Source organism: Cervus elaphus, chromosome 8 (genome assembly GCF_910594005.1).
Source record: "Cervus elaphus chromosome 8, mCerEla1.1, whole genome shotgun sequence".
Classification (NCBI taxonomy): domain Eukaryota; kingdom Metazoa; phylum Chordata; class Mammalia; order Artiodactyla; family Cervidae; genus Cervus; species Cervus elaphus.
Window position 1 is genome coordinate 1,328,971 of NC_057822.1, and position 14,335 is coordinate 1,343,305.

General features: G+C 56.0%; 1 protein-coding gene across 11 annotated transcripts in view; it reads left to right on the forward strand.

Moving 5' to 3' along the window:
• Positions 1-2,695, forward strand: part of ARHGEF10L (Rho guanine nucleotide exchange factor 10 like) — a 153,131-nt gene extending 150,436 nt beyond the window's left edge. For all 11 annotated transcript variants that reach the window (XM_043908952.1, XM_043908951.1, XM_043908956.1 and 8 more), the window contains 2 exons: positions 59-181; positions 1,550-2,695. In XM_043908952.1, the coding sequence (XP_043764887.1) occupies positions 59-181; positions 1,550-2,082 (656 nt within the window). In that variant the 3' untranslated portion in view covers positions 2,083-2,695. The remainder of the gene's footprint in view (positions 1-58; positions 182-1,549) is intronic.
• The last annotated feature ends 11,640 nt before the right edge of the window (positions 2,696-14,335 follow it).

The following is a 14,335-nucleotide window of genomic DNA, read 5'->3' on the forward strand; positions in this document are numbered from 1 at the left end:
CCACGCACCGCCATCCCCCAAGAGGCCCTGCAGCTCATGCTGGCTTCTCCCTCTGCAGGCCAGAAGCACCTGTGTGTCACCAGCCTCCTGATCTGCCAGGGTCTGCTCTGGGTGGGCACCGACCAGGGGGTCATCGTGCTGCTGCCGGTGCCTCGGCTGGAAGGCATCCCTAAGATCACAGGTGAGACCCGGTGGTCAGCTGCACGTGGCCAGGGGAGGCTGGGTCTTGGGCCCAGATGCGTGCACTCTCTTCTGATCTGGGGACAGGGGTCCGTTCCCCAGTGTCCTCTCTCACTGTTGGTGGCTTGGTGGAATTAAATCACCTGGCCCCTGCAGTCTCCTTGCAGGTCTTCTTTCTGAGACTCAATTACCTCATCTGGCAGTGGGCGTAGGAGGCACACTGGCCAGATGCTTTGCGGATTGGCCGAGACACCCAGCTAACAGGAGAGGTTCTGCTGGCCTCCTCCTGCTGTTGCCGCAGCAGCTTACACGTGTCCCGGCTCCAGAGACAGAAATAACTGGGGGCTCGCGGGGACGGAGGTCCATATGCAGCTGTGTTTGCCTGAGTTAGAGGAGGGGCCGCCCTGACGTGGTGCTGGGATCTAGGGTCAGGGAAGACCCCAGAGCTCTGGGCCCCCTCTCTGCCTCTGCCCTGAGTGGTGGATGATGAAGTGGCCTCTTCCGGCTTCTGCAGGAGGGCAGGGCTGCATGGAGTGGGAGATGCCCCGGGGGAGACCAGCCCCAGGCAGACCGCAAGCCTCTCTGCCCAAGAAGACCCTCTTCCTAAACTGTGGGACTTACTGCTTTCCTGGTCTCATCACTAGGTCATTTTTCCCATCCCGGGATCTGTCCTGGGGTTGCAGGGATGTGTTGGGCAGAGACCCTGCCCCCACACACTGACAGCCTGGTCGGGGTGGCTTGTAGCCAGGGCAGCAAGTGCTACGATGGCAGGTGTCCTAGGGTCAGTGGAGCACAGAGACAGGAGTGATCATCTCTTATGGGTGAAGGCAAGGAGGGAGCCCTGTGGAGGGGCTGAGCCAGGCCTCAAGCCCTAGTTGTCGAGTCAGGTGGATGCGAAAGGCTCTCTGGGCAGAGGCGATGGCTTGGGCAAAGGCACGGAGACGTGAGGATGGCCCAGGCAGGGAGCTGCAGGTGCTTCCACGCCAAGGTTCCCATGTGGTTTATAAAGTCACTTGTGTCCCCCTGCCCCACTCTTCCAAGCACTCCTCCAGACCCATGGCCTTCCGGGAAGCTGCCAGCATAGATCGCAGTAACCCAAATAAGCCAAAAATGAAACCCAGGAAGTTCTCCAAGAGACTCAGTTCAGTTCAGTCGCTCAGTCGTGTCCAACTCTCTGCGACCCCATAGACTGCAGCACTCTAGGCCTCCCTGTCCATCACCAACTCCTGGAGCTTATTCAAACTCAGGTCCATTGAGTCGGTGATGCCATCCAACCATCTCATCCTCTGTCGTCTCCTTCTCCACCAGACTCAATGGATCTTTAAAACTCTGGGCCTTTGGGCCCCTTCTCTCTGCCCCCTTCCTGCAGGGAAAGGCATGGTCTCGCTCAACGGGCACTGTGGGCCTGTGGCCTTCCTGGCCGTGGCCACCAGCATCTTGGCCCCTGATATCCTGCGGAGCGACCAGGAGGAGGCCGAGGGGCAGCAGGCCGAGGAGGACAAGGTGGATGGGCCGGCTCCCGAGCCTGCGCCCGCGAGCCACGTGGGTGGGGAGCTGATCCGCAAGAAGGGCATCCTTCTGCAGTACCGCCTGCGCTCCACCTCCCACCTGCCGGGCCCGCTGCTGTCCGTACGGGAGCCGGAGCCCGCGAACGGCTCGGCCCTGGAGCACAGCGAGGAGGACGGCTCCATCTATGAGATGGTGGATGACCCTGACGTCTGGGTGCGCAACCGGCCCTGTGCCCGCGACGCCCACCGCAAGGAGATCTGCTCCGTGGCCATCATCTCCGGGGGGCGCGGCTACCGCAACTTCGGCAGCGCAGCGGGCAGCCCCGGGAAGCTGGCCCCGTGCGGGGAGACGGACAGCACCCTCCTCATCTGGCAGGCGCCCTTGATGCTGTAGCCCCGCCCAGGCCTTGGCGTAGCCCCGCCCAGGTCACAGCGTAGCCCCGCCCAGGTCGCACCGTAGCCCCGCCCAGGCCACGTGGCGGCAGGCCTGGCTGCGGCCCGCGCGACTCTCAGCCTGCAGTGGGCCCTTCCAGCTGTTCAGGGTCCCCAGGGAGCACTGGGTGGCCTCGCCCTCAAGGGGCCTGCACGGGGCTGCGAGGACAGGCCTGGAACTCCACCATCTACCTGAGTGGAGCAGAGGGAAACCTTCCTTTTTAAGAAAAAAAAAAAACAATTTCAGTGTTTAGGGGAGTGGTTTGGGTTTGGGGAGAGGGAGGACACCTCCTGAGGAGATGGCCTTCTTTTTAAAAGCAAAAAAAAAAAAAAAAACACAAAACCTCACAACTGCCTGGCAAGCCCAGCGCCTCTTGTCGGGGCCCGAGCAGGGCTCAAGGGCGGCCACACGACCCTCCTAGGAGGGTGCGTGCGTGTGAGTATATGAGAGCGTGTGGGCTGGTGTGTGAATATATATAAATACGTATATATGGTGTATATTATATGTGTATAAATGAAGTTTGTACATATTGGAGCTCTGGGAGATGCTGGAATAAAAGGCAAGAATAATGTCAGTGCTTGGGTTACGGGTTGCTTTTTAATTTTGTTTTGTTTGAGACATGATAACCTAGACAGCATATTAAAAAGCAGAAACATCACTTTGCTGACAAAGGTCCATATAGTCAAAGCTATGTTTTTTCCAGTAGTCATATATGGATGTGAAAATTGGACCATAAAGAAGGTTGAGGACTGACGAATTGGTGCTTTTGAACTGTGGTGTTGCAGAAGACTCTTGAGAGTTCCTTGGACTGCTAGGTGATCAAACCAGTCCATTCTGAAGGAAATCAATCCTGAATATTCATTGGAAGGTCTAGTGCTGAAGCTGAAGTTCCAGTACTTTGGTCACTTGATGCGAAGAGTCGACTCACTGGAAAGGACCCTGATGCTGGGAAAGATTGAGGGCAAGAGAAGGAGGCAACAGAGGATGAGATGGTTGGGTGGTATTGACTCAATGAACATGAGTTTGAGCAAACTCTGGAGATAGCGAAGGACAGAGGAGCCTGGTGTGCTGTAGTCCGTGGGGTCTCAAAGAATTGGGCACGATTCAGTGACTGGACAACGAGGAAAGAGGGCAGCTGTCACTGTTCCAGGTTGTTCTGGAACCAGCAGGAAGGACTGAGGCTCGGCAGTGTGAGAACAGGCCCTAGATCTGTGGGCTGTCTGGCGCAGTCGCTGATGGCCTCATGTAGCTACTTAATTTTTTAATTAATTAAAATGAAATATTGCGGATTTTATTTTATTTTTCAGTCCCATTAGCCACATTTCTAGCGTGACACGAGGTGCCGCACACACGAGGTTTTATGCCGACTGCATTCGACAGCACGGATATGACTGTTCCCGTCACCCCAGAAAGTCCTCTCCTGCTAGAGAGGGGCTCTTGGGAGCTTCTTTTCTGAATGTTTCTGGAAGAAAAGGCTGGGCCCCAGTTCTGGAATGGTGTGGAGGCACAGGCCTTGGCATCTATTGGGAAAGTCTGGGAGGAAAAAAAGAAGAGGGCTTCACTGTGTGGAGGGTGGGGGTCTGGGGCTGTTGCTATGGGCAGCAGAGCTCTGCAGGGAGGTGCCTGAGACCCCTAGGGTGTGAGGGAGGGTGAGGTGAGTTCCAGGGGGTGGGAGCAGAGCCCAGGCTGAGGGTGGGATGGGCAGCTGGGCCCTGGTTCAATCTCCACCCTTGGGTTTCTAGAGCCGCCTACAGGGGAAAAAAAAAAATAAACCCAACCCACCACCCAGAAGGGACGTGTTCTCTCCGCCTGTCCGCCCATCCATCTCTCTGTCGTCTGTCCACGTGTCTGTCCGCCCCCCACCCACGCTTCTGTCCTCCCCTCCATACTTAATGGTGGCAGCATTGGCATGCAGGGAGGAGGGAAGCCAAGGGGCAGGCGGGCCTCCCGGGATGGGGTCACACAGGGTCACACCTCCCGGACCCCGGGATGGGGTCACACAGCTCGACGCATGTCTATGGGATGCTCCGGGAACCCAGGGCAAGAGCCGCCAAGGAGGGGACGTTTCAGCCGGGTCCTGACCAGCTGGTGGGGTCCCCACTGGAGGAGTCATCCCCTCGTCCACTCCTTTCACACGCCCCTCGAGCCCTGTGGTTCTCAGGCCCCGTGCTGGCTGCTGGAGCCACAGAGGTGAGCAGGTCTATAGGTGTCACTGTCCCCAGGACAGGCATGCAGAAAGGGAGGGCAGGCGGGGTGCCCGTGCGCCAGGGCTGAGGGAGGGCAGGGCGCAGGGAGGACCGCGCGAGGCCCTCACGCGGGAGCGGGCCGCCTGGGGACAGTTTGTTTCCTGGAGGGTGAGTGTCCAGTGTGGGTTCCGGGGAGTGGGAGGGGAGCTGTGTCTGCAGGGACCCTGGCCCTGGGCGCTGACCAGCTGCATCTTGTCCAGACGTACCCACTGTCTCTGGGCCTCAGATTTCTGTTTTCTATCAAAGGGAGGCTCATTCCTGTCCTGCCGGCCTCTAATGGGAGCGGGGGGCCTTTCTAAGCACAAACAGGATAAAGAACAGGTCTTCATCTCATTGCTCAAGTTAATTGAATGCCCTGCCTGGGTGTGACTCTCAGGTGGAGCTGGAGAGGACTTTTCCTGGGACAGTAACTGTAGGTCGAGTGTGCTTGGGAGGATGGACAAGCCTGCAGCCTCGGATCTGACAGGCCTGTGTTCATGTCCAGCTCTGCCAAAGCCCGCTGTGTGTCTTTCAGAGCATCCCTTCACCCTGGGTCTCAGTCTCCTCATCTCTAAAATGGGTATGATGAGACCTTGTAGGAGTGCCAAGGACAAGTGGTGTTAATAATACTTATTTCCAGGAAGTCCAAGGAAAGCGCTGGAAAGACCCTCCCCCGGCAGCTCAGTGATGATTCCTTGTGTCGTCCTACTCAGCCTTGCTCCAAACGATTTGAGGCAGACTGTTCATATTAAGAAACCCCTCCTCGTTAGCATATGGGAGCTCTGCGGTTCTGTTAGATCCCAGCCCCGCAGCTCGCTCAGCAGAAGGGGACCCGGGAGATGTGGTGGGGCCCATGAAATCCGTCACCGAGCAATTGACTGACTCCGCTACTGTAGTGAAATTATCATATCAGTCACCAGCTCCTCTCGCAAGCCTCTGACAACAGAGCGAGGCAGGGTTGGGGGAGTCGGAAGCGGCTCCTGAGACGCCAGGAGGACGTGCCTCGCATAGGAGAGGAGACCCTCGCTTTAGATACTGATCAGAGTAATAATAACCGCAAGCACGCGGGGTGCCCCAGCTCGTTTCATCCTCACGGCCGTGCTCTGAGTAGCTGTTCTGTTTGCCTCGTTTTGCAGGTAAGGGATCCGAGGCACCGGGAAGTTAAGCAGCTTCCCGGAAAGTGTCAAGGCCAAAGCCTGAGGTCTGTCTGCCACCACAGCCAGGCTCTGAGCCCCCGGGCGACTCTGCCCCCAAGAGCAAAACTTGGGAGACGAAGTTCCAACTGTGCTTTCCCCGGTCACTAGCTGTGTGACGTCTGGCCCGCGCCTTAACCCCTGTGTGTCCTAGCAAGGGGATGGTAAACAATCCCTGCCTTGGGAACCGAGTGCCTTCCATTCAGTGTTCATTGAAAGCTCACTCTTCCCTGACACCTCAGTTGGTAAAGAATCTGCCTGCAATGCAGGAGACCCTGATTCAATTTGTGGGTCGGGAAGATCCCCTGGAGAAGGGATAGGCTACCACTGCAGTATTCTTGGGCTTCCCTGGCGGCTCAGCTGGTAAAGAATCCGCCTGCAATGTGGGAGAGCTGGGTTCGACCCCTGGGTTGGGAAGATCCCCTGGAGGGGGGAATGGCTACCCACTAGTCCATGGGGTCGCGACGTTCACTTTCGTGTGCCGGGGCTGGACACGGAGTAGACTGGTGAACCATACCATGCGCACATCTGCCCCCTCCCCATTCCATGGGGGCTGCAGAAGGAACAGAAGATAACTAAGCAAAACGTGTCAGATGGTGTCCATGCTCTGGAGAGAAATGACGTGGCGGGTTGGGGGTGGGAAGTCCTGGGGAGGGCACGGTGATGTTAAGCAGGCTGGGGAGGCCTCCCTGAGCGAAGAGCCAGGAGGAGCACACACGAGGCAGCAGGACGTTCTGGGTGGAGCGAGCACCATGTACAAAGTGCAAGGGGGCCGCTGGAGCGGAGGGCGGGGCACCCGGGAGCTGCTCATGTGTCACTGGGTCGGATCGTGGGGGGACCTTGCCTTTCCTTGGTGACAGGAGGAGTCACGGGAGGGTTTTAAGCAGAGAACTGATGGCCTGTCTCTGGCTTTGTAACAATCTCCTTGTTGCTAAATGGAGGAAAATGTGTGCGGGCGGGGGTGGAAGTGTGGGGGCCAGGAGACCACCCGGGAAGCTGTTGCCACAATCTAGGTGCTGGTGGCCTGGACCACAGTGGGTGTGGCTGAGGCAAGGGGCGGTGGTCAGGGTGGATGTGTTCCGATGCTGGAGCATCCGATGAGCAGACACAGCCCCTCGTCAGGAGGCAGCTGTGAGCTGGACCCTCTCCCAGCTGAGATCTGTGCATCAGCTGATCGGGGAGCCCGGGCTGCTGGCAGACTGCTCCCCACTGGGCACCCCAGCCTGTGGTCCTTCCCCGGCTACTCCAGGACACTCACCCCCTGGGCCATTGCAGGCCCTCAGGCTGAGACCCTCCCATGCCCTGCAGTCAGCAGCTCTCTCCCGCCCTGCTGGGCACGTCAAGGACGCAGACCTCTGCCATCTGCCCACTGCTCTGTCCCCCTTCACCTCCCTGGCTTTCTCCTGCATGTGCGATGCCCAGGGTGTGGATGGGGAGTGCGTTTCCCGCCCCAGGAGCCCAGGCAGTGTCCATCCTCAGGCTTGTTCCCTTTGGTCGGCCCCGTTTCTGACTTGCCGATTGAAATGGGATTTCCAGCCAGGAGAGAGCAGCTTGGGGGCCCGGGGGAGTGTGCTGGGCTCAGACAAGGAGCTTTGATCTCGATTATTAAAAGGAAGTGGCTCATCTCGGGTTTCCCCAGAAGCAGATCCTGAGACGAGGATTTTGATTCCAGTTGGGGACACTGAGAGGGGACATGAGACAGGGACAGAAGTCAGAGCTGGGTGTGTTAGCTGAGCAGGTGACCCGTGCTGGGGAGCTTGGGAGACACGCAGAGCTTCAGAGTTGCCCCAGCTGTGGGGTGAGGATGCCCAGCATTTATCCCCACCTCTCACCAGGAGTGTCCTGGGTGGACGCTGTTCCCTGAGCCATTTGTCCCAGCCTGCCTCACTGCTCAACCAGAGAGACGGTCCTGGGGAGCATCCCCCTTATGCCCGGGAGAGCGTGCACAGCCCGGTAGGGCTGGCTGTGGCTTTTATAACTTTAGAATGGTTTCTTCCCCAGCAGAGGCAGGCTTTCAGGAAGATAATCTTGCTATGGACACAAAAATATCTAGTTAGGACCTCAAAGCTGGTTGTTTCTGCTAGGTTTCATCCCCTCTGTCTTCGCTTAGGCTGCTAAAACAAAAGACCATCACTGGGTAGCTGAAACAGTTTCTCTTTCCTGGAGCCTGGGATGTCTCAGATCAAGGTGCTGGAGGATTTGGTATCTGGTGAGAACTCTCTTCCTGGCTTGAAGGCTGCCTTCTTGCCGTATCATTAAGTGATGGAGAGAGGAAGTTCTAGTTTCTCTTCTTCTTACAAGGGCACTAATCCCATTGATGAGGGCCCCACCCTCATGACCTAATAACCCCAAAGGTTCCACCTCCAAATACAGTACCATCACATTGGGGATCAGGGCCCACATTCAGCCCATAACACCTTCCCTTTCTTCCCTTGCAACACACACACACACACACACACACACACACACACACACACACACACACACACACACACACACATGCTCTCTGGCATTGTTTTAGTGGCAGGCATGGGGGCAGGCAGGAAGATGTGGACTCACCAGGGTTTATAGGGGATGAAAATAAACCTCAGGCTTATATCTCGAACACATCACCTTGCTACACAGCTGGGCACCTTGGGCTAGAATCACTGGGGATGGAAGATTGTCCCTTTCCTCATGGAACATGCAGTCCAGCAAGCAGGATGCTGGTGCCAAAGAGATTTATCGAGGGAGGCTTCCTGAAGGCAGTGAGGTGTCATGCACAGATATGGACGTGGGAGTGATGCAAATTTGCACTCGAATCTCGGCTCTATCATGTATTTATCGTGTGGCTTTAGACAAGTGACAGTCTTCTGTGCTTCTGGTCCTTAGCTGAATAAATGGGTTAGTGATGCCTTCCTTGCAGGCTGGCTGTGATGGCTTAGTAGATGTCAGGCGTTAGCTATTACTGTTACTTCTATGTCTTCTAGTCCTGCTGCTACATCCACAAGCATGATTTCCCCGGTTAATCTTTGGAATTAACCGGATGGGGAGGGGGATGAAGAAGGGAGGCTCAGTGGGTGCGGTAGTATGCAGTGCACACAGCCCGGGGAGGGGTGAGGATGGCGGGACTGAAGTCTGCCCTCCTGGGACGTCTGGTCCGGGGAAGGGCTGGGAATAAGAGAGGGGTCGGGGCTGTGTTCTGGCCCAAGCTCTCCTGGCCTGTTCCTAAAGCCTGGATTCAGCCCAGGAGACCTCAGCTGTCCCTCCCTGTCCCTCCCAAAAAACCATGTCAGTCTCCTCTTTGCCCTGTCAGAGGGGAACCAACCCTCCGGCCACCAACTTGGTTCATGTGACACTGTGAAAGTCCAATTGTTGTTTAGTCTTAGTTGTGTCTGATGCTTTTGCAACCCCATGGACTGTAGCCCTCCAGTCTCCTCTGTCCATGGGATTTTCCAGGCAAGAATACTGGAGCGAGTTGCCATTTCCTCTTCCAGGGTGTCTTTGTAGTACCAGGATCGAACCCGTGTCTCCTGCATTGGCAGGTGGGTTCTTTACCCTGAGCTAGCAGGGAAGCCTGCGTGAAAGCTCTGTGCTCACACATATAAGTGAGGGACCTGCCCTACCGTTCCCCCGGGGGTCACAGAACCTCTGAAACCTGCTTCCTTTGGGCTGCCATGCATGTGCGCGCATGTGGGTGGGGTTCATACAAGGTCAGCCTCCGCTACAGAACATGAGGACATTGACAACACCTACCCCACCAGTCTGATGGGTGAGACAGAGCCCGCCCAGCATGTCCTGGGCCTGATGGGGAAGGGATCCTTGTTCTCGGGGAATGCCCAGTCTGATGGAGGACTCACAGCCCTTCTCACCTAGTTCTTTGTGGGAGCTGCTAGTCCAATGGGGAGACATGGGCCTGCCCTACAGGTTCCCAGATCTGATGGGGGACTCCCAGCCCAGCTCCCGAGGACCTGCCAGTGTGATGGGGAAGATGCAGTTTCTCCCCAGGAGGAGACCCTAGTCCGAAGCGGGCATCCGTTCCTGCCCTTGGAGGATGCTCCGGTCGGATGGTGGAGACGCCTGGCCTGAAGTGGGAGCTGATCCCTTGCCCTTGGTGAGCTCCCCGCCTCTGACGGGGGAGGCAGGACCCTCGACAGTGACAAGATCTGATGACAAGACCCACAACAGAAACTTTTTCACAACACAGACCTAATTACAGCGCTGCTGACCTTCTCTCAACTCCTCATTTACACTTTCCTGGGGTAATGGCAAATAGCAAGAATGTGTAAATTGAGAAAGATTAATATAATTACCTGAGCTATTTCTTGTCATATTTTCATATCAACAAAAATCACAAACCTTTCCTGGGGAGAAGCCTGGCCATGATGGACTGTCTCCCCAAGGCAGGCAGCTGGCTTCTTCTCTGCAGGAAGCAGAGTCTTGCAGATGCCCCGTTCTGGAAGCCAGCCCTGATGGATGGCAAGGCTGTCTGCTGGCGAGGGCGCTGGGCCTCGAGTCGGCAGATGTGGACTCGAGTTTGGGCTCGGTCAGCACTCCGCATGCGGCTCGCCGGCCCCCAGCTCTGGGAGCTTGAGCCCTGCCCGTAGGAATCTAGAGGCACTGATCACAAGTCCAGACACCGTGTTAAGTGCATTATAACCTTGATGGCAAGGAATCTGTGCAACCCCACCCCTCTCAAGGACGTTCTGCTATTACCCCCACTTTACAGATGAGAGAACTGAGGCTCAGAGAGGTTATGTCACTTGCCCAGTGTCAAACAGCACAGAAGAAGCTCCCAGGGCTGTGACCTTAATTGTTGCTTTGTCATTCAGTCACTAAGTCATGTCCGACTCTTTGCAACCCCATGACTGTAGCATGTCAGGCTTCCCTGTCTTCACTGTCTGCCAGAGCTTGCTCAAACTCATGTCTATCAAGTCAATGATGCCATCCAGCCATCTCATCCTCTGTCACCCCCTTCTCCTCCTGCCCTCAATCTTTCCCAGCATCAGGGTCTTTTCCAATGAGTCAGTTCTTCGCATCAGGTGGCCAAAGTATTGGGAGTTTCAGCTTCAGCATCAGTCCTTCCAGTGAATATTCAGGGCTGATTTCCTTTAGGATGGACTGGTTGGATCTCCTTGCAGTCCAAGGGGCTCTCGAGTCTTCCACAGCACCGCAGTTGGAAAGCCTTAATACCCACCGCCTGCCTCCCTGGGCCCGCCCTCTCCCGGTGCCCCCAGGGGACAGAGGGGTGAGAGCAGGGGCCCAGGCGGCAGTGTGGCCACAGGACGTTTGTGGGCCTTTCGCTTCAGCTTCCTCTTCTAGAGCGTGGGGCTGGTAAGAGCACTGACCGCGTCAGCTGATTTGAGGATAACGACTTAATTCATGCAAAGCACTCTGAGCAGCCCCTGGCCCTTGGTGAGCCCTCATTAACTGGGTGGTTATTCTCTCACACGGGAGCCTTGCCAGGCATCTGTATCTGAGACGCTCCTCTTGAGAGCGTTAAATGCCCAGGCACGTCATGAGCCCTTAGCACCTCTTTTCAAGACGCAGAGCTCAGAGAAGCCAGCAGGGTGCGCAGAGAGTTCTGTCGGTTCTCCTGTCTTGGCTCACACACACCCTGGTACGCGCACCAAACATCTGGGAAGGCACTGTAAGAGCGAAGTGTAGTGGACACGGTGCTGAGAGACACCCCACTGTGAGCCGTTTAAGGCGTCCAGAAAATAGTCTGGGGCTGCAAGATCAGACCGGTCCATCCTAAAGGAAATCAACCCTGAATAGTCATTGGAAGGACTGATGCTGAAGCTCCAATACTTTATCCACCTGATGCAAAAAGCTAACTCGTTGGAAAAGACCCTGATGCTGGGAGAGATTGACGGCAGGAGGAGAAGGGGATGACAGAGGATGAGATGGTTGGATGACATCACCGACTCAATGGACATGAGTTTAAGCAAGCTCCAGGAGATAGTGAAGGACAAGAAAGCCTGGTGTGTTGCAATCCATGGGGTTGGAAAGAGTTGGACACGACTTAGTGACTGAATAACAACAAGTTTGCAGAAAACATATCTGTGTTTGAGCAAATGATACCCTGGAGTTGGCTTTGTTCAGGGCTGGGCACCAGGCTGTGGGCGGGGCTCCAGGGCAGATACAGTCCCTGCCTTCCCCGAGCTGAGCCCCCAGCCTCACGGACAGCACAGGTGTGAAATGAGAAGGTCTGTGGAGGCCAACCTGTAGGGAAGAGGATGCTCCACACCCATGAGGCGCCAGCCCAGCATGGAGACCTCAATTTCTCCTGTTGTGAAATGGTGATAACGGTTCCTTTTCCCCAGCTGCTTCCAGGAGTGAAGGAGCTGTTGTGGAAAGTGCTCGGCACAGGGTCTGCCCACTCAGTGGCAGCTTTTCTCTCTTTATTTATTTATTTTTGGCTGCACCATGAGGCATGCAGGATCTTAGTTCCCTGATAACCAGGGATCAGACCTGTGCCCCCTGCATTGGGAGCCCAGAGTTTTAATCACTGGACCGCCAGGGAAGTCCTGGTGGTCACTCTTTTTAGTAGAATGATATTAACAGTGGGCCTGATCAGTAGTGAGCATGTAGGTGTGTGTGGGCAGGGAGATGGGACTGGGGGGCACCCCCTTCTGGTGGGGGGATATCTTGGGTGCCAGCCTCAGGGGGACTGGGCACTACTGTGAAGCTGGACGCTGTTGGCAAGCCCAGGGCTGGGGGCTTCTGGTTCCAAGGGTTGGGGGGTGGTCTGTGGCCCAGGGTGATCAGGGATCCCTCAGCTCCATTCCAGAAGGCCTTCAGGGTTCTTTGAGCCTGAACCTCACTGACTGACAGACATGATCTTTTCCCCCTGTTATTTCTGCTAAATTAGGTGACCAGGCCTTTTTCTTTGGCAAATCCAGGGACACACAATTGCATGCTACTTTGCATAAATCAGGGACTCATTTGCATCTATTTGCATATTCTCTGGATATGAGGTTCAAGAGGCCCAAACTCAATGTGCGTGAAATGAAATAAGTATGTCGAGTTCAACCTCTCTGAGTTGACCTGAACGCCACAGACAGGGATGGAGGAGCTCAGAGGGGCCAGGGCTCCCCTGGGGTCTATCAGATCATTGAAGAGCCCCGGGGCCCGCTCTTTGCAAGGATGCTCAGGACTGAAGTGGGGAGGAGGGCTTTGAGCACCTGGGCACAGAAGCTGACTCAACTGAGGTGAAACCGCAGGGCAGGTGTCCTTGGGATGCAGCACGGAACTTGGAACGGGTTGTAACCCCTCTAATAGGGCTTCGTTACTGAGCACCTACTCTCTGCCACGCACTGTCTTAGCTTCTCGACAGGACTCCCTGCTCTCATTGCAGCTGAATGAGGTAAGTTATTATCAACCCCATTTTAGAGATGAGGAGACTGAGGTGCAGAGAGCCGAAGGGACCTGTTCAAGGCTACAGGTCTTTGGAGACCCTGGACTCTAACACAGGCCAGTTTGGTTCCAGAACCTCCCTTTTCTGATGAGGGAGAATGAGAAACCGGACCATTGGCAGCTCAGAGCCCCCCCAGAGCCCCCAAGCCTCTCTTTCCTGGGGCGAGGCCCTCTCCTCTCCGTTCCCCATGTTTCACTGGACTGCTTCGTGGGGAAAGAACTGTAGGAGCACCAAGGAGCATTCTTGGTTTCCATGGCAACAAGGGCACGACAGCCTCCATCCCCCACGGGGAGGGAGTGGCCGGGTAGCTCCCTCGAGGGAAGGAATGCCAGGCCCAGCCCCTGATATCAGACCTGGCACCAAGCAGGGCCTCCGTGAGTGCTTCTGGAGTTAATTCACAGCTGAGTGGGCGTGGGGGCATACCTGCCACCACTGTTAGCCCAGCCCTCCGGGGACGGGTTACCCTCCCGAGACAGGTTACCCTCCGGGGACGGGTTACCCTCCCGAGACAGGTTACCCTCCGGGGACGGGTTACCCTCCAGAGACAGGTTACCCTCCGGGCATGGGTTCCCCTCCAGAGATGGGTTAAGGTGCTGCATATTCTCCATCACTTTTCTCATTGAGATACTTCTTTACCTTTCTCTGAAATCTGAGTCTGTCTTTCTACTCGATGGTGGAGTACGATGGATGTGACACCATGCCGGTTCTGGGCCTTATAGCTTCTTCTTTCATGCTTTTGGGAGCCCTAAGCTCCCATGTGGAAAATCCAGCTACCCTGATGGCGAGACGGCTGGGAAGACCCACAGAGTCAGAGAGGACCCGAGAGAGAGTCCCGCTGATGGACGCCGCGCACACAGGTGGGCTGTCTTGGACCCTGTTGCCGGGTCAGGCCCCCAGATGACGACAGCTCCAGATGTTGTCGTGTCGAGCAGAAGACCCACAGAACTGAGCCCAGTCAACCCAGGGATCATGGCAGGTCATCACAGAGGATGTTGTTCTAAGATGCTAAACGCTGGGGCAGTTCGTTGTATGTAACCACATGCCTCCTCCCCTTCTGGTAGTAAAAGCATCCTTGGGGGATGCCCTTTCACCTGCTCACCTTGGGGGGGTGGTGGTACCAACCCTATTAACACCTTGTTCCTTCAGTTCCAGGAAGAGTTGGGACCCAGGCCTAGTCAAGATAGTATTAAACCACATGGCAATAGTGATTGGCTCGGAGATGGCGTGTGACCCTAGATGAACCAATCAGGGCCCTTCCTGGGGTTGATATGGTGATGCTGGGTGAGAAAAGCTATGTCTTCTGTGTGCTGAGCTGGGATGAGGTAAACCCAGAAGCTGTCTGTGGTCCTGTTCCCCCCTGCCTCCTCATGCCAGCTGGAAGTGGACCAGTTACAGCC